This window comes from Amblyomma americanum, chromosome 1 (assembly GCF_052857255.1).
Source record: "Amblyomma americanum isolate KBUSLIRL-KWMA chromosome 1, ASM5285725v1, whole genome shotgun sequence".
Lineage (NCBI taxonomy): Eukaryota > Metazoa > Arthropoda > Arachnida > Ixodida > Ixodidae > Amblyomma > Amblyomma americanum.
In genome coordinates this window covers 188,703,780-188,717,266 of record NC_135497.1, presented here as the reverse complement: position 1 = coordinate 188,717,266, position 13,487 = coordinate 188,703,780, and the positions used below count along the sequence as shown (strand labels likewise).

Here is a 13,487-nt window from a genome sequence, read left to right as displayed (position 1 = left end):
GGGGTTCTTTTACATGCAGACTTCACACAGTACACACGAGCCTCTAAAATTTCACCTCTTTCGAAATTCAACCACCGTGGCTGGGATCGAACCCGCGTCTTTTGGGACAGCAGCAAAGCGCCATAACCACTGAGCCACTACGGCGGATGAACTTTGAGGGCACTATTGTTACAATCACTGCAGTGATGGGTGTTTTGGCATCTTAATTTTGGTCCCAGAATAAATGTTTTAGATGGAGTGTGTAGTTATGTTAATCACTGCGAGAGACCACAGACCCCACGAAGTAGAAGGCGTGGCATATTCATCTGCAACACGTGATAAAAGCACAACTTTATTAAAACTTGTTGAGATTTGCCACTGCACGTAGAACAGCCATTGCACGAATGTAGAAAAGGCTGTCCCTGTCTGTCCTGCAGGATAAAAGCGCGACTTTATTAAAACTAGTCGGAATTTTCCACTGAAAGCAAGCTGGTCACTTCATGATTGGAGAGTAAAAGACCGTCCTCTTCTGTGGTGGCCTGGATGTGGCAGAAACAAAGAACAAGCATTTGTTTTGCGTTGTGAACAGTGATATACTCGTCAATATACAGCTGGCAGACATGTAGAAAAAGTGATAAGTTCAACGGAATATTGATAACTTAGTGCTACAAGAGCAAACTGTTTCCATAAAGAGGTCAAAGTCCCACAAAGGATGTGTATCCATAAATGGACTTGTACAGTGCATTAACAGTGTCTTCAGTCTTACGTCCTGTATGTCCTTATATCCCTGTTTAAGTAACGTAACTTGCTTGCTACTATTCCGAGCTACTTGGGGTGTATACCGCTGAGCAGCACATGCTATGACAGGAGTTGCAGCAGCAGTGTCGCTTCATGTGGTTGGCCTGCTGACTTAGTGCTACATGACGGATACAGTGGAAGCACTAAACCTTTTGCACCAGAGGCTTGAGCAGATACAAGCCACTCCAAACTTTACACAGGTAAACGGAATAAAACACCGAGCTTGCTATGGTGATTTTGTTTGAATCCGGAGGCTGACTATACAGGGAAGTTTTATCTGCTCAGTTTTTGGAGTCTGGCACTAAAGTGCCAGAGATTTTATTTTTTCTTTCTTGTTTGCCTTGAAAGTGCCATACGGACACTTTTCTTAAACACTGCTGTGTAAAATCATTGTGGTTCATAGCCACTACGAAATTCATCGCAACCGAGAAAGTTTCAAATGGCTTGCATCAGGTGAATTTTTAAATTCTATGAGAAACCAAACGAATGTTCTCACATAGTTCGTTATGTCCATGAATTCACATTCACTTTGTAAGTTCATATTTACAGCAAATCTATTGGACTAAAGGCGGTTTCATTACTTTCAGTATCGTGGTTCCCGAGCATGTTGACCATTACATTTTGTAGGCAGTTTTGAACAGAAAATTAGGAAAGCAGCCACTGTGCAGGAGAGAGTACCTTTCCTCCTTTTGTTGGCTTCCCACAAAACACAAGAAGGGCTATGCAACCTGTAACAAACGTCTATAGAAGCATACGGTAATGTCTAGAAGAAGTCTGTTTTCAGATGTTCTGCAGACAATGAGGCAAAAAGAGGTGTTATATGCTTGCTAATGCTCAGCCAAAAAAAACCCAAGAAAACTTCTTCAAGAACTGGTTAAGAACATATTTAGACATTTTTATTTTTTGGAAATGGCTGCTTATATGAAGCCTATCACGTTTCGAGATTTCATGGGGTCTGCTACCACCCTGAGATCAAAGCACCATCTGTGGCAGCAACTAGAAAACAGCACATCTTGCATTGAAACTTGTAGCACCAACTATAATCTATACATTCGTCCCGCTATATGTACCCTGGCAAGGGGCACCCATCCCGGGACAGTTGCATACCTAATTTGGTAGGCAAATAAAACTCTATGGGTGTTGGTATAGAAATAAAACCACAATTAAATAATAGGTAAACATTGTATACATGCAATTACTAACTGAAGTGTTACCATATCGTACCGCAAGCCGAATTCTGGGCCCCACCTTGACCCCCCAAACGAAGAAAATTCAGTTTGAGACGTATCCTGAGGGAATGTAGCTCGGCAATGAGTAGACGTGCATCGTAATTTCTCAAACAGATGGCGCTAGGTGTCGACTGCTCCTGTTCGGAACAAACTGGTGTTGAAAAGCCTCGCTACAACGTTCGAGTAAATTCTCGTAAGAGAAATTTTAAAACATTCCGTGGAAAACATATTTAGAGAAGTTTTTAAAACTTTGGTGAATAAACCTCTTTTATAAGCATGTTTTTAAAACATTTGTGGATAAACCTCCATTGCTGAGATGTTTTTAAACGTTTCAATCTAGAGTTAGACGTTGCTAGATGTTTGGAGTTGTTTGAAGACGTTTTATAGAAGTTATGTGTTTCGTGGGTTGTGCGTTGCCTGTGCGGTGAGCTCTGCGTAAGCTACGCTGAGCTTGGAAGCAGACTATATTTTTGTTCTTTTGGCACATTTTAACCGAGCATGATTTTTTTGTTTTGATAGCATGCATAAGCTCCAGATGATACTTTGGTAAGAATAAGTCTAATGACTAGGATTTTGAAACGGAACAAAATGCAAAGAAAGATACAGTACACTAGCTGCTGCGACTTCACTGCTTTTTTATATAAAAAAAAAACAACACACTGGGCTTCATCTCCATGTTTCCAATCTAAAGACATGGTACCATGGTTTATACAAAACACCTAACTTGAAATTCCAGAAGAATTCTAGCATTTCAAGGACACAATGAAGCAATCAATAATCAAGGAAGATAAGAAAAAAGAGGAAAGAAGAAATCGTTTAGACCTGAATATGTGAGAGTTTGCCTCTCGATTTTCTTTTATGGGCACCTTTTCTGCAGTTTTATTCCTGGCCATTCAACGTAAATAAGGACGTAAATTGTAAATTGAAAGGTTTAATGACCTGAAGAGACACATGGGCTATGAGGAACGCCACAGGGATGGGCTACAGGTTAATTTATACCACATGGGGCTCTGCCATCGCACAGCACATTGGCACCTTTAGCGTTGCACCTCTATCAAAAAGTTGCCACTGCGGCAGGACGAAACTCTGTAGATAAACTACCTTACCTATAAGTCACTACAGCAGGTGCAAACAAGGTGGTTATGCCATTTCTAACCTCAGTATACTTAGGGAGACCAACTACAGTACCTTTTGTTTTTGATTTTCCTGCTCGCATCCTGCTTTTTCTTTGATTTCTCAAAACAGACCCACTCATGACTTGCAAGATACGCAGAGGACTTAAACTGCACGGATTTAAGCACACTAAGGAGGCTGCTATGGCTTTGGACAACATTACTGAGGAGCACAATATAAATCCTGCCATGTGTTATGAAAAGAATTCCCCTCTTAACATTGAAGCCATTTCCCTATTACGCTGAGAACAACTTGGAACGCCCTCATGCTGAAGTGCAGGCATTTCTGACTTATCTTCTAGTGTGCATGAAACTTCCAGCAGTGCTGCTCCTGCTCTACAAGCATACAATCTGGCGCTGTGCCTGATACACTTAGAGTACTGGGAGCTCTTCCAGTGGCCCTTCTGGGCTGATTTACCCATTGTAGCAACTTTGACATTTTTTGGGAACAATACGCATTCTCGTCAATATCGATAATTCACAAGGCAAGGCATTTTAACACACTGCATGATGTTAAGCACAAGGCAAAATGGAGGTACAAAGCCGCTTTGCACTGAACTGCATCACTGGTTCAGACCGAATCGAGGTTTTTAAAAAGTTGTCACACGATGTGGCAGCTACCACCGCGAGAAATCATTGAAGAGACTAATCCAGAGATTAATCAGACTAATCCAAATTTTCCAACGTTTAAGGAGTGCATCCAAATTTAAGGAGCTTTAAGGGCCCTTGAAAACCTTTTCCCGAAAATTAAAGGTATTCAAGGACCTTTAGGGCCTGTGCAAACACTGCTCACTTTATTAACAAAAGTTCCAGGAAATTTTCATGGAATTTATGTACAAAAAATATCCTTTTTCACAAGAGAATGATTATGCATGTCTGTATGCCTATTTTGAGTTGCACATGCCGTCAGCAGATGAGTGCAAGGATGCAATGCACAGATATTATTCGTATATAACAAGTGAACCCTATATGCCAGGAGATCACTTTTTGATCACTTTACCCCATGTGTCAGTAGAAAAAGCATCAGGTAGTAAACATGCAGTTTATGTTGAGAGCCGCAAGACTCCAGACTAAACCTTGAACTCAAATATTATGCACAAGTATCGGTACAAGTAGGCATGTATTCTGCATTATTGATCTGTATTCGATGCACCACAAACACCGTTGTCACAAACACCGTTGTCATGATATAAAACTTCTGCTCTGCTGTTTGAACACTGCAAGCATCTTTTTCCTCCTAAGTAGTTTATTTACAATGAGCACTCGCTGATTGTCCAAAATAAACCTGGCAAGCACACATGCATGCTCTGCCAGTGAGAGTAGTGCCACACAAGCCATTGCACATACTGTCAGGAGCAGAAGTTGTGTACATCATGCGGAGTTGCCCTGCCCAATGCTCTTTAACACCTTCTGGCATTTTTACTAAGGAGGAGCACCACGAATCAAGGCAAGCAAACTGACATGCTTTTAGATTAATGGAACACTGAGAACAAAGTGAAGTTGAACTGTATCATTAGATTACTGTGTTTTAATGACAAAGGGACTACTTTCACTGAAAACAGCCTTTATAAACTAAAAAAGGTCAAAACATGAAATACAAGTATCGCTTGCTGCCACTGGCAGTTCTCGGAAGAAAACTGCATGTCAATAGAGGTTTTTTAAATTTTGTACAGACTTCTGAGGCTAGCCTAAACTGTCATCCACTTCCTACCAGCGATCAGAGTCCATGGTAGTTTCAGTGTCTAGTGCTTCTACTCCTGAGCCAACTATACCATTCTGCAGCAAACGAGATTGGTTGTGCCATCCTCACAGAAATGACCAAAGCTGTGCCTGGTGCGACCTGTCACAGTGCAGCCGTTTTCACAGAAATGTCTCCAGGGAAAAAAGTTTATCGGGCCGCTAGATATATTAACACTTAGTAGCCCATTGACGTGCACGAAAAGAAGTAAATTGGGAAAAGCAAACGAGAAATTTTGTCACCGCCAGTCGCCAGACTTTGTTAGTAAACGTCTACGCGACATGTTTGTGCATATCCTTTGATATAACAGCCTGCTCAGCAAACGTTGATGCTTGCCAGCACAGATCACCCTAAATATAAGTCACCGCTGTCTGTGTGACGCCACGTGGAGCATCAAAGAGTTCAATGAAGAATCTGCTGCCCAAAATGCTCAGCTTGGTTTTAGATCTCTATTGAAGCAAATTTGTGTACTGTGCCATTTTCTGTTGACTGCCACGCTGCTGCACGAATGCTCTGGTAAAACTAAGCGCGGCAAGACTAAGAGGCGCGGAAAATCTGAGCAGCGCGGAAAACCTAAGTGGCGCGGCAAGACTAACCTCAGCAAACCTAAGCAGCGCGGCAAACCTAAGCCGCGTGGCAAGACTAAGTGCGGAAAATTGTGAGACTGCCGATTGAAGTTACTGAATCTGAATCTGCATGGCGTTCGCGTATGTAAGGAGTCTTTCGTCACTCTCAATTGGCACTCATGATCGTTCTGCATATGCATGAAGTCCTACCACTGCTCTACATTCGATGGAGTACCTGTCAACAGAAAGAACAGAGATTGGGAGTGCGAGTATGGGGAGTGGGTGATGCTGCAGCATGCACCGCTCTAGCTCTCTTCTCGTGGCGACCACCATAATTCTACCCAATTGTCATCTACTAGAATCCAGAGACGTTTTCATCTGGGACTGGGAAATGCAGCCGCATGGGACTAGGAAAAAATGGACGGCAGAAACAAAAGCCCTGGAGACAACCTGCAGAACAGCACCTCGTACAGAGCTGCTGTGAGTCATTGCTTGCGGCATAGCTTTGTTTCCATGATTTCGGTTGTGTCAATAGCTTAAACAAAATTTACGCCGCCTGTAAGCGCTTTACTCATCGGCGCAGTCTGAGCGCGTTGAAAGCTGCCAAGCACAGGGCAGCGTGGTCAAGCTTTGGTGGTCATCACAGGGTTCTGCTATGGCTAGTGCATGCTGTAGCCATTTAAGCGTGCACACACTAAACATGCCTTGTGGTGCGTGCAGCCTCTGTAGTGCTCGCCGCGGTTGATACTTGTGCAGTCAAACTAGGCCAGGTCGTGTCAAAATTTAAAATAGCTCCTGGCACTTGCACTGGCAGGCAGGCAGGCACAAGGTGGCATTCATGATGTGTCATGCAGGAACACTCCCACAGTTACGATGTAACAGCTCAGTTTGCACTGCAAAGAAATCTATGCAAGATTTGATTTAGGGGGGTTTAACATCCCAAAGCGACTCGGGCTATGAGGGACGCTGTAGTGAAGGGCTCCGGAAATTTCGACCACCAGGGGTTCTTTAACATGCACTGACAACACATAGTATACGGGCCTCTAGAATTTCGCCTCCATCGAAATTTCACCGCCACGGCCGGAATCGAACCCATGTCTTTCGGGTCAGCAGCCAAGCGCCATAACCACTAAGCCACCGCGGCGGGGTGAAATCTATGAAAGCTACAAAGGGACCGGCCCTCAAGAACACAGATGCCAGGAAAACGCAGCATCCGGGAACATGACAGCTAGGTTCTACTGTATTGGCTTCCATCCTAAGCATACCGATTGAGCTTAACAATGCACCCTGCTCTCTGTGCTGGTACGTTCATTGCTGTCCCTGACACATGGGAGTGCTGGCTGAGAACATTTTAATGAAAACACATGCACTGTAAAGAAATGGGCAAGCTTCAGAATTGCAGCTATTGGCAGCATTTGTGAAATGAAAATGTATGTAAACTGCTTTGAATATCCTTCCAAAGCGCACCAGACAAAGGATTCCGTTGATTCAGTTAGATGTTTGCCAGAATCCAATTTCTCCACATTATATTAACCCGTTTCAAAACTGGCAAACCAAGTTTTGAAACGGAGCACAGCTCCTCCAAATTGCTCTGGAAGGCAATTCTGCTGCTCCAATGTGCTTAAAACCACATTTTTGGGCACTTCAAAAAGTGCAGTCTTTGCTGTATGTTAACTGGCGACAGGTAGCCTTTCGTGGCAGATCACTCAGACACTGCATGCAGGAGCAGTGGCGGCGACGGCTGCCAGTTCTCGCGCACAGAAAGCGGTCCACATCTTCCAAGCTTTACTCTTAGCTAGAGCCAATTTTTGGGCCAAAATAAAGTGCAGGGGCACTTGGTGATGCAGTGCAAGAAAAACGGCTTTTTTTGGGAAGCTCGTATGCAGTACTGGAGTCAATGAGGAGAAACTGCCTTGGCTGGGAGCCATACAAGTGTGCATATTTCTTGAAGTAGGCGCTCGAGCAGTTCACTGAACAGTTCAATCTGGCTTCAAAAAAATGCAGGTGATAACTGGTGCAACTGATGAACACGGTACAGCGCATGCCGAGATAACATCTCTTCCCGTGGATCAGTTCAGGTGCGATAAGGTCTCGCTTTTTACGACCAGGCATAAAAGATTTGGGGGATCCTGTGCTTGAAAAGGAAGACAGGTACTATTGACAATTTTGCAAGAGTGCCGATCAGGCAAGCCCCAGTTAAGTGTACGGAAGCCAAAGTGATGTACACCGGTGGCAGATTCTTTTTTTTCTTTTCTTCACGTAATATGTGCCCTTTTCACAGTCTTCATGCGAGAAGCGAAAGCAATATCAATGCTCATTTTGGACTGCGATGAGGACTGCCCAGTGTGCCCCTGCACGGGAGTTCCAGGCACCTGCGTACTTGCTATAAGTGAATTTTGCGTCTGCAGACGTTCATTTTATCAAATTCGGTGCCATAGCACTAACGTAAATCGTGACTATAATGTAGTCGTTGTTTGCACCAAGCAAGTGTTCGTTATAAGTGGGGCAGTTTTAAGTAGGTTCAACTGTATCTGACATCAAACACTGCAGTGCCAAAGCATTTGAATGGACTAATAAAGCAACTAACTGTGCAATGCCACTAAGAAACTACCACCAAGTTTGTGTACGCACAACATATAATCTTTCTTCTTAAAACCTGGAAGGCGGCTGCCCATTCTGTGTTCTGCTTCACTCTGCCACAACATTTGCATTACAAACACTGGCCATATTCACCAATAGCAGCTAGTGCTTTTGCCATCAAGCAAATGTGCTACACAATCGAACCGATTTTTGCTTTATGGGGATTTAACGTCCCAAAGAGACTCTGGCTGTGAAGGACGCCGTAGTGAAGGGCTCCCGAAAATTTGGCCACCTGGGGATCTTTAATGCGCACTCACATTGTACAGTACATGAGCCTGTAACATTTCGTCTCCACCGCAATGCGACCACCACGGCCGGGATTGAACCAGTGTCATTCGGGTCAGCAGCCGAGCACCATAACCACTGAGCCGCCGCAGCGGCTTTCAAACCCATTTTTCTTTTGGCAAAAAATTTGATATCAATTTCAAGACATGAATTCTTACACTCCCATCTATTTGCCTTGATGCCTTGACAAGAAAGTTAGCTGAAAACTGTTGCAGCAGTGCTGAGCAGTGTGAGGTCTAGAATTACATACTGAATGCCTCTGGGTATATTTACTTGGCATACAGTTTCAGCAGCTCCATGCAAAGTGCCCACATCCGGATGTCTAGAGTAACATTTGTGCTGGAATATGCGCGAACATCCTACAGGGTGTGCTACCGGTACACCTTCCTTGTTCTTTCTGGTGTTATGGAGTTTTCTTAAAAACTGCAGCTGCAGTAGCACCGTCTTTTTCTCTCTCATGCTGTAATGGTGACAAATGAAGACCACTTTGCAAAAACAACAAAACAAGCATGCAGGGCAATTTGTTAGCTCCAGAATTTGCCTAATGCCTATCTATGTGGGATGCTGCAAAGAACTTCCCGCAAATGCGATGCAGTAATGATGGTCAACCATCCCCATGAACACTAACAGGCTTAAATTAGCAGTGAACACAGCACTGGACACGTGCCCCACAAAATGAACAAGAAGAAAAGAAAAAACACCAAGACAGCACAATACAAACCAGAACACTGACCCTTTTGTAAGGTTCCTTTGGTTTTTGGCGCTTGCACTACTAGTCAGCCTACTGCAGCTAGCTGGCGTTCGCCTTGAAGACAAAAGACAAGGAGCAAGATGTAAACAGACAGGGCAAAAAAAATTGCAGTACAGATGAAAACATACATTATGACATTACCCTCTGCTGTGTGCAAATTAATAGATGACTGATGCTCATTCACTCCAAGTTCAAATTCTTAAGAAAGAGGGCACCGATTCAAGCCATGGCAGGTTGCTGAATCTCTGCTCTAAGCAGAAGGCCCCACACCAGATTTAAGGACACACACAACAAGGGGCATGCTGCTAGTAGACACATAAGTAAAACATGCAACTATAGTGGCCTTGAAAAAAAAAAAAAATCGATTAGCAAAGATCCAACAATTTGCTGTCTGTGCAAAATGTATTGGTAAGCTTGCATGTCAAATGCAAATGGCTGAACTGCTGTCTTCAACTGCACTCACTAGGATTGTTTACAAAAGCTAACTCTCTAAGCCATAGTTGTGCTGAAATATAGAAACATTGTAGGGCACAATTCGTGAGGTAAAAATACTGATGAGTGAATATCATTTAGGTTTGGTGCTTTCGCTAATTGAGGGCTCATTGTCCACTACCTTGCATAGCGCATTTGATAAGCAAATACTCGTGGAAAATATGAGTGGACACCTGATCTCCGCTACATTTACCAATGGCCATCAGGAGGTTTTACTGGTGGCACAGAGCAACGGTAGCTCGTGAATTTCCTCTTGTAAGACCTTTGGCCCTACTTTCAACCACGGTAAAGTTTTATGATGATGACCATGATGATAATAGCAGCTGTACGCTGCCCCATAAATTAGTCAGTGCATATTGTCAGCAGTTCCCAACTAACTGGTAAGCCAGAACAGTTGCTTATTAGAGTGAAATCCAAGTATCCATCTTCAATGCCACACAGTGATTTGCAGGCACATACCTGCATACCCACTCATGGCTCAACACAGTGTTTTCAAAGAGCATTTTCAAGGCCTGTCCCACTTACAGCTGACATATTAATGTTCATTGCATACTTCAACTATCACTTAGCACGAAATTACCAGGAGAGTGTTCTTTGGCTCGTAGCACCATCGGGCTATGCTAAATAGGAGGTAACTATACAATGAAACAGTACTGCTAACATTCAGAAACTACTGAATATTATTAAACTACAAGCTCTTATGGTCCTTTATGTCACCTCACATCAGCAAGATGGAGTTATTTTATATTCTATATTTATATTTATATTTTATATTTTTATGATTTTTTTGCCGCAAGGGCATCTTTGGCCAAAAAGTGACATGGCACAAGGTATTTTTCGATTATACAAGGTGGGGTCATTCACCCATTTTCCAAGTATTTTACCCAAGAGAAACTGAACACCAGGCCAGGAGAACGCCTGTACCCATTGGTGGGTACTCGGTAGCACTAGGGATCGAATTCTGCACCTCCCGCTTCAGAGGTGGATGCTCAAACCACTAGTCGCTGCCGCAGTTAATCATATTCTGCCAAGACGAAAAAAACCCAACTGACCCAGTACTGAGCACAGCATTCTCCGATTTTTACTGTTGCGTGACCACACTTTGACATCTGTGCAACTAGCAACACAACCCTTGCTTGGATGAAAGTGGGCAAGTGTGGGCATTTTTACAGCTTAAACTGACATTGAACTGTGTGCATGATGTTACTGCCAACAGTCCTATGCTGCTGAACTTTCAGATGTATTTGGAACAAGAAGGACATACAGTAAACCCTCATTAACTAGCATGAAATCCAAGAAGCATCCATGTTCAGTGCTACACAGGTCAAAATATATCAGGCAAGTCAGAAGTGTTTCGTGCTGCACAAGAAACTCCAATGGGTACCATGCATTTGCTACTCCTATTTTAAAATGCTTTGACGATATTTGGACACTTCAAAACTCTGAAAGCGATAGAATTTAGGAAAAGGAGCCATCAGCGAGCGATTTGCACAGCCTGCAGGTCACATCCTGAACCATGCTGTGAACCAATACGCAAGTTTGTGCTAGCGCAGATCGCAGTGATTCCTCTGCCAACAGCGGACACAAGCCCCCTCCACTCTTTGCTTTAAGCCTTTTGTTACCACGCCACTTTGCATCGATCACCAGTGATCAGCGGATTTGAAGGATGATTTCAGTGCTACTGGGGGTGCTGAAGATTTATTGCACTATGTAGTTTGTTGTTTAGCCACTACCTTAGTTTGTTGCGTAGTTTGTATTTTTCCAAGGCGGCAATTTTTGAAACGTTCTTAAAGTTGAGGTTCCTGCATAGTGTGCTTGTGGAATAGCGTCAGCTGCAGAAATGAAGTGTGCTCAGAAAGATCCCGCTTTGTGCGATCCTGCTGCATCTACAGAAGATTTTTTTGGCAATTCAAGCAGCAGCGACCCTGATGATGATGTTGCATCATCGGAATTTGATTCTTACGAAGAAACTGTGCAACCTTGGCACGAAACATGGGCACCTGTCCGCCCGTAGGCTTTGTTTTCTGCTTCTTGTCAGTCTTTTTCGCCCATGAAGCAGTTTTACGCACTGCATTGATGTCATGAATGATATGTCTGGTTTTTGTAGTGTCTGGACATCATATGGACAAAATTTACTTCCATCTGCCCAATGAAGTATCGAGTTGAGGTCCGGTAGAAATCAGGGCGCCGACCTCAAATTTAGCCTTCGTAATTGCCCAAAGCTGTTCGCAAAAGCTGTAGATGTCTTCCAACTGGCCCTAAATCATTTGAAATGTCTTCTGAAATAGTTTTTTTGTAAAATCAGAGCATTGCAGAGTATTTTCAAGCAATCTACAGCCAAACCTTTTTATAACATATGGAGATACTATGAATTATTGGCTATGTCAAATTTATCCTAAGTCTTTTCAACAAACACATGCATTTCTCACTTTATACATCGAACGTGGCTTCCCATAAAAGGCATCTGCCAAACTAGGCCCACTTGGATGGCAGGCGGCAGGCTTTGCCTCACTACACGGGTGACTAGTGGTGGTGTGGCACGCGTTAGCGCCACAGAAGGTGCAGCGGTGAGAACAGCTGGTAGCCACGTGGTCAGCACCTGTTTGTGCCTCTCACGCCCACAGATAGGGCCTAACATTGACTTTCACGGAACGGAGGTGGAGACAACGATGATAGCTTTCCTTCTGGCGCCCAATTTTTTGACACACTGCTGTGATGCAAGGAAGCCACACTAGCTGCTGTTTGATCTGCCACCGCCGCGTGCTTCTGTGCCTTGTGGAGAAGCCAACTTAGCTGCTGTTTGTCGCTTGTTTTTTGCGTCCTCTGCAATCGCCGCTAGTTGCTAAAACTGGAAAAGGTCTCCTGCATTTCCTGTTCTTTCACTGATTAAATTTTACTTCCATAGCTTAAGTTTTTGGAGAAATTTTATTATACAAATTCTGCCTTTATTGAAACATGCTACAACTTTTTACCTATTTGCTATAATGAGGTTTCTCTGTATTACCCTCTATACTTATCATGTCAGTAGATCTCAAATGGCATGACGGATATACTTTTCATCTTCCTACATTTTTTTTTCAGCTTCTTTAAAAACGGTTTTAGCTCAAACTGATAACCTCAAAAATTGAATTTATCAAGCTAAATTTTGAAACATTACATCTTACTTTGAAAATTTTTTGCTTGCTGTGAAAAAATTTATATCAAGGACACTTCGAAAACCTTTCCCCCTGTAATGTGAGAAAAAAATTCTAGCTCAAAAAGTTGTTTAGTTATAAATTCAAACTTTTGGTGCCTAGGTTCCAAACAAATTGGAAACATTTTGTACACTCCACAATAATTTTATTATTTTTTCTTCAAGAGATATTGACTTGTCATGTCAATACAAGTTATTCTTAATTTTCAACTTTTCTTGCATTTGCCAATTTCTTTTGCATTACGCACACCAAATATTTTGTTGAAATAAATGTCCTCGAAAGCACATTCTATTGACATCATTTTCATGCAAATTTCACTTTTTTACAAAACCAGACATATTTTGCAGGAAAAAAATTATGTCTCAGACCTATCAAGAACAGTAATTTTTTCCATGGTAACGAAAGAGTTAAAGCCTGGAGAATCCATAGCAGTGATGTGACAGCGACGTGACACAATGACGCCTAAGGAAAGCAAGGGAAGAGATATGCATTCAAAAACAGACGTTTCCACCCACCCCACCAGTCCCATCATCTTAGCTACGATGTAGATGGTAGCAGACACTGCCCTAGCTGTGTTACCAACATGATTGCGAGCCTATAGCTAATGCATTCTTTGTTGGCTAGATTTCTTGCACTGCCTTTT

At 42.9% G+C, this 13,487-nt stretch overlaps 1 protein-coding gene across 5 annotated transcripts in view; it reads right to left on the bottom strand.

The window, feature by feature from the left end:
* Positions 1–284: 284 nt before the first annotated feature.
* LOC144114389 (rac GTPase-activating protein 1-like) overlaps positions 285–13,487 on the bottom strand; it is a 75,314-nt gene continuing 62,111 nt past the window's right edge. For 3 of the 5 annotated variants that reach the window (XM_077648092.1, XM_077648095.1, XM_077648094.1), the window contains 2 exons: positions 9,129–9,212; positions 285–518 (listed from right to left, as the gene is read on the bottom strand). In XM_077648092.1, the coding sequence (XP_077504218.1) occupies positions 473–518; positions 9,129–9,212 (130 nt within the window). In that variant the 3' untranslated portion in view covers positions 285–472. The remainder of the gene's footprint in view (positions 519–9,128; positions 9,213–13,487) is intronic. The other 2 variants (XM_077648093.1, XM_077648096.1) reach the window with 1 other exon arrangement.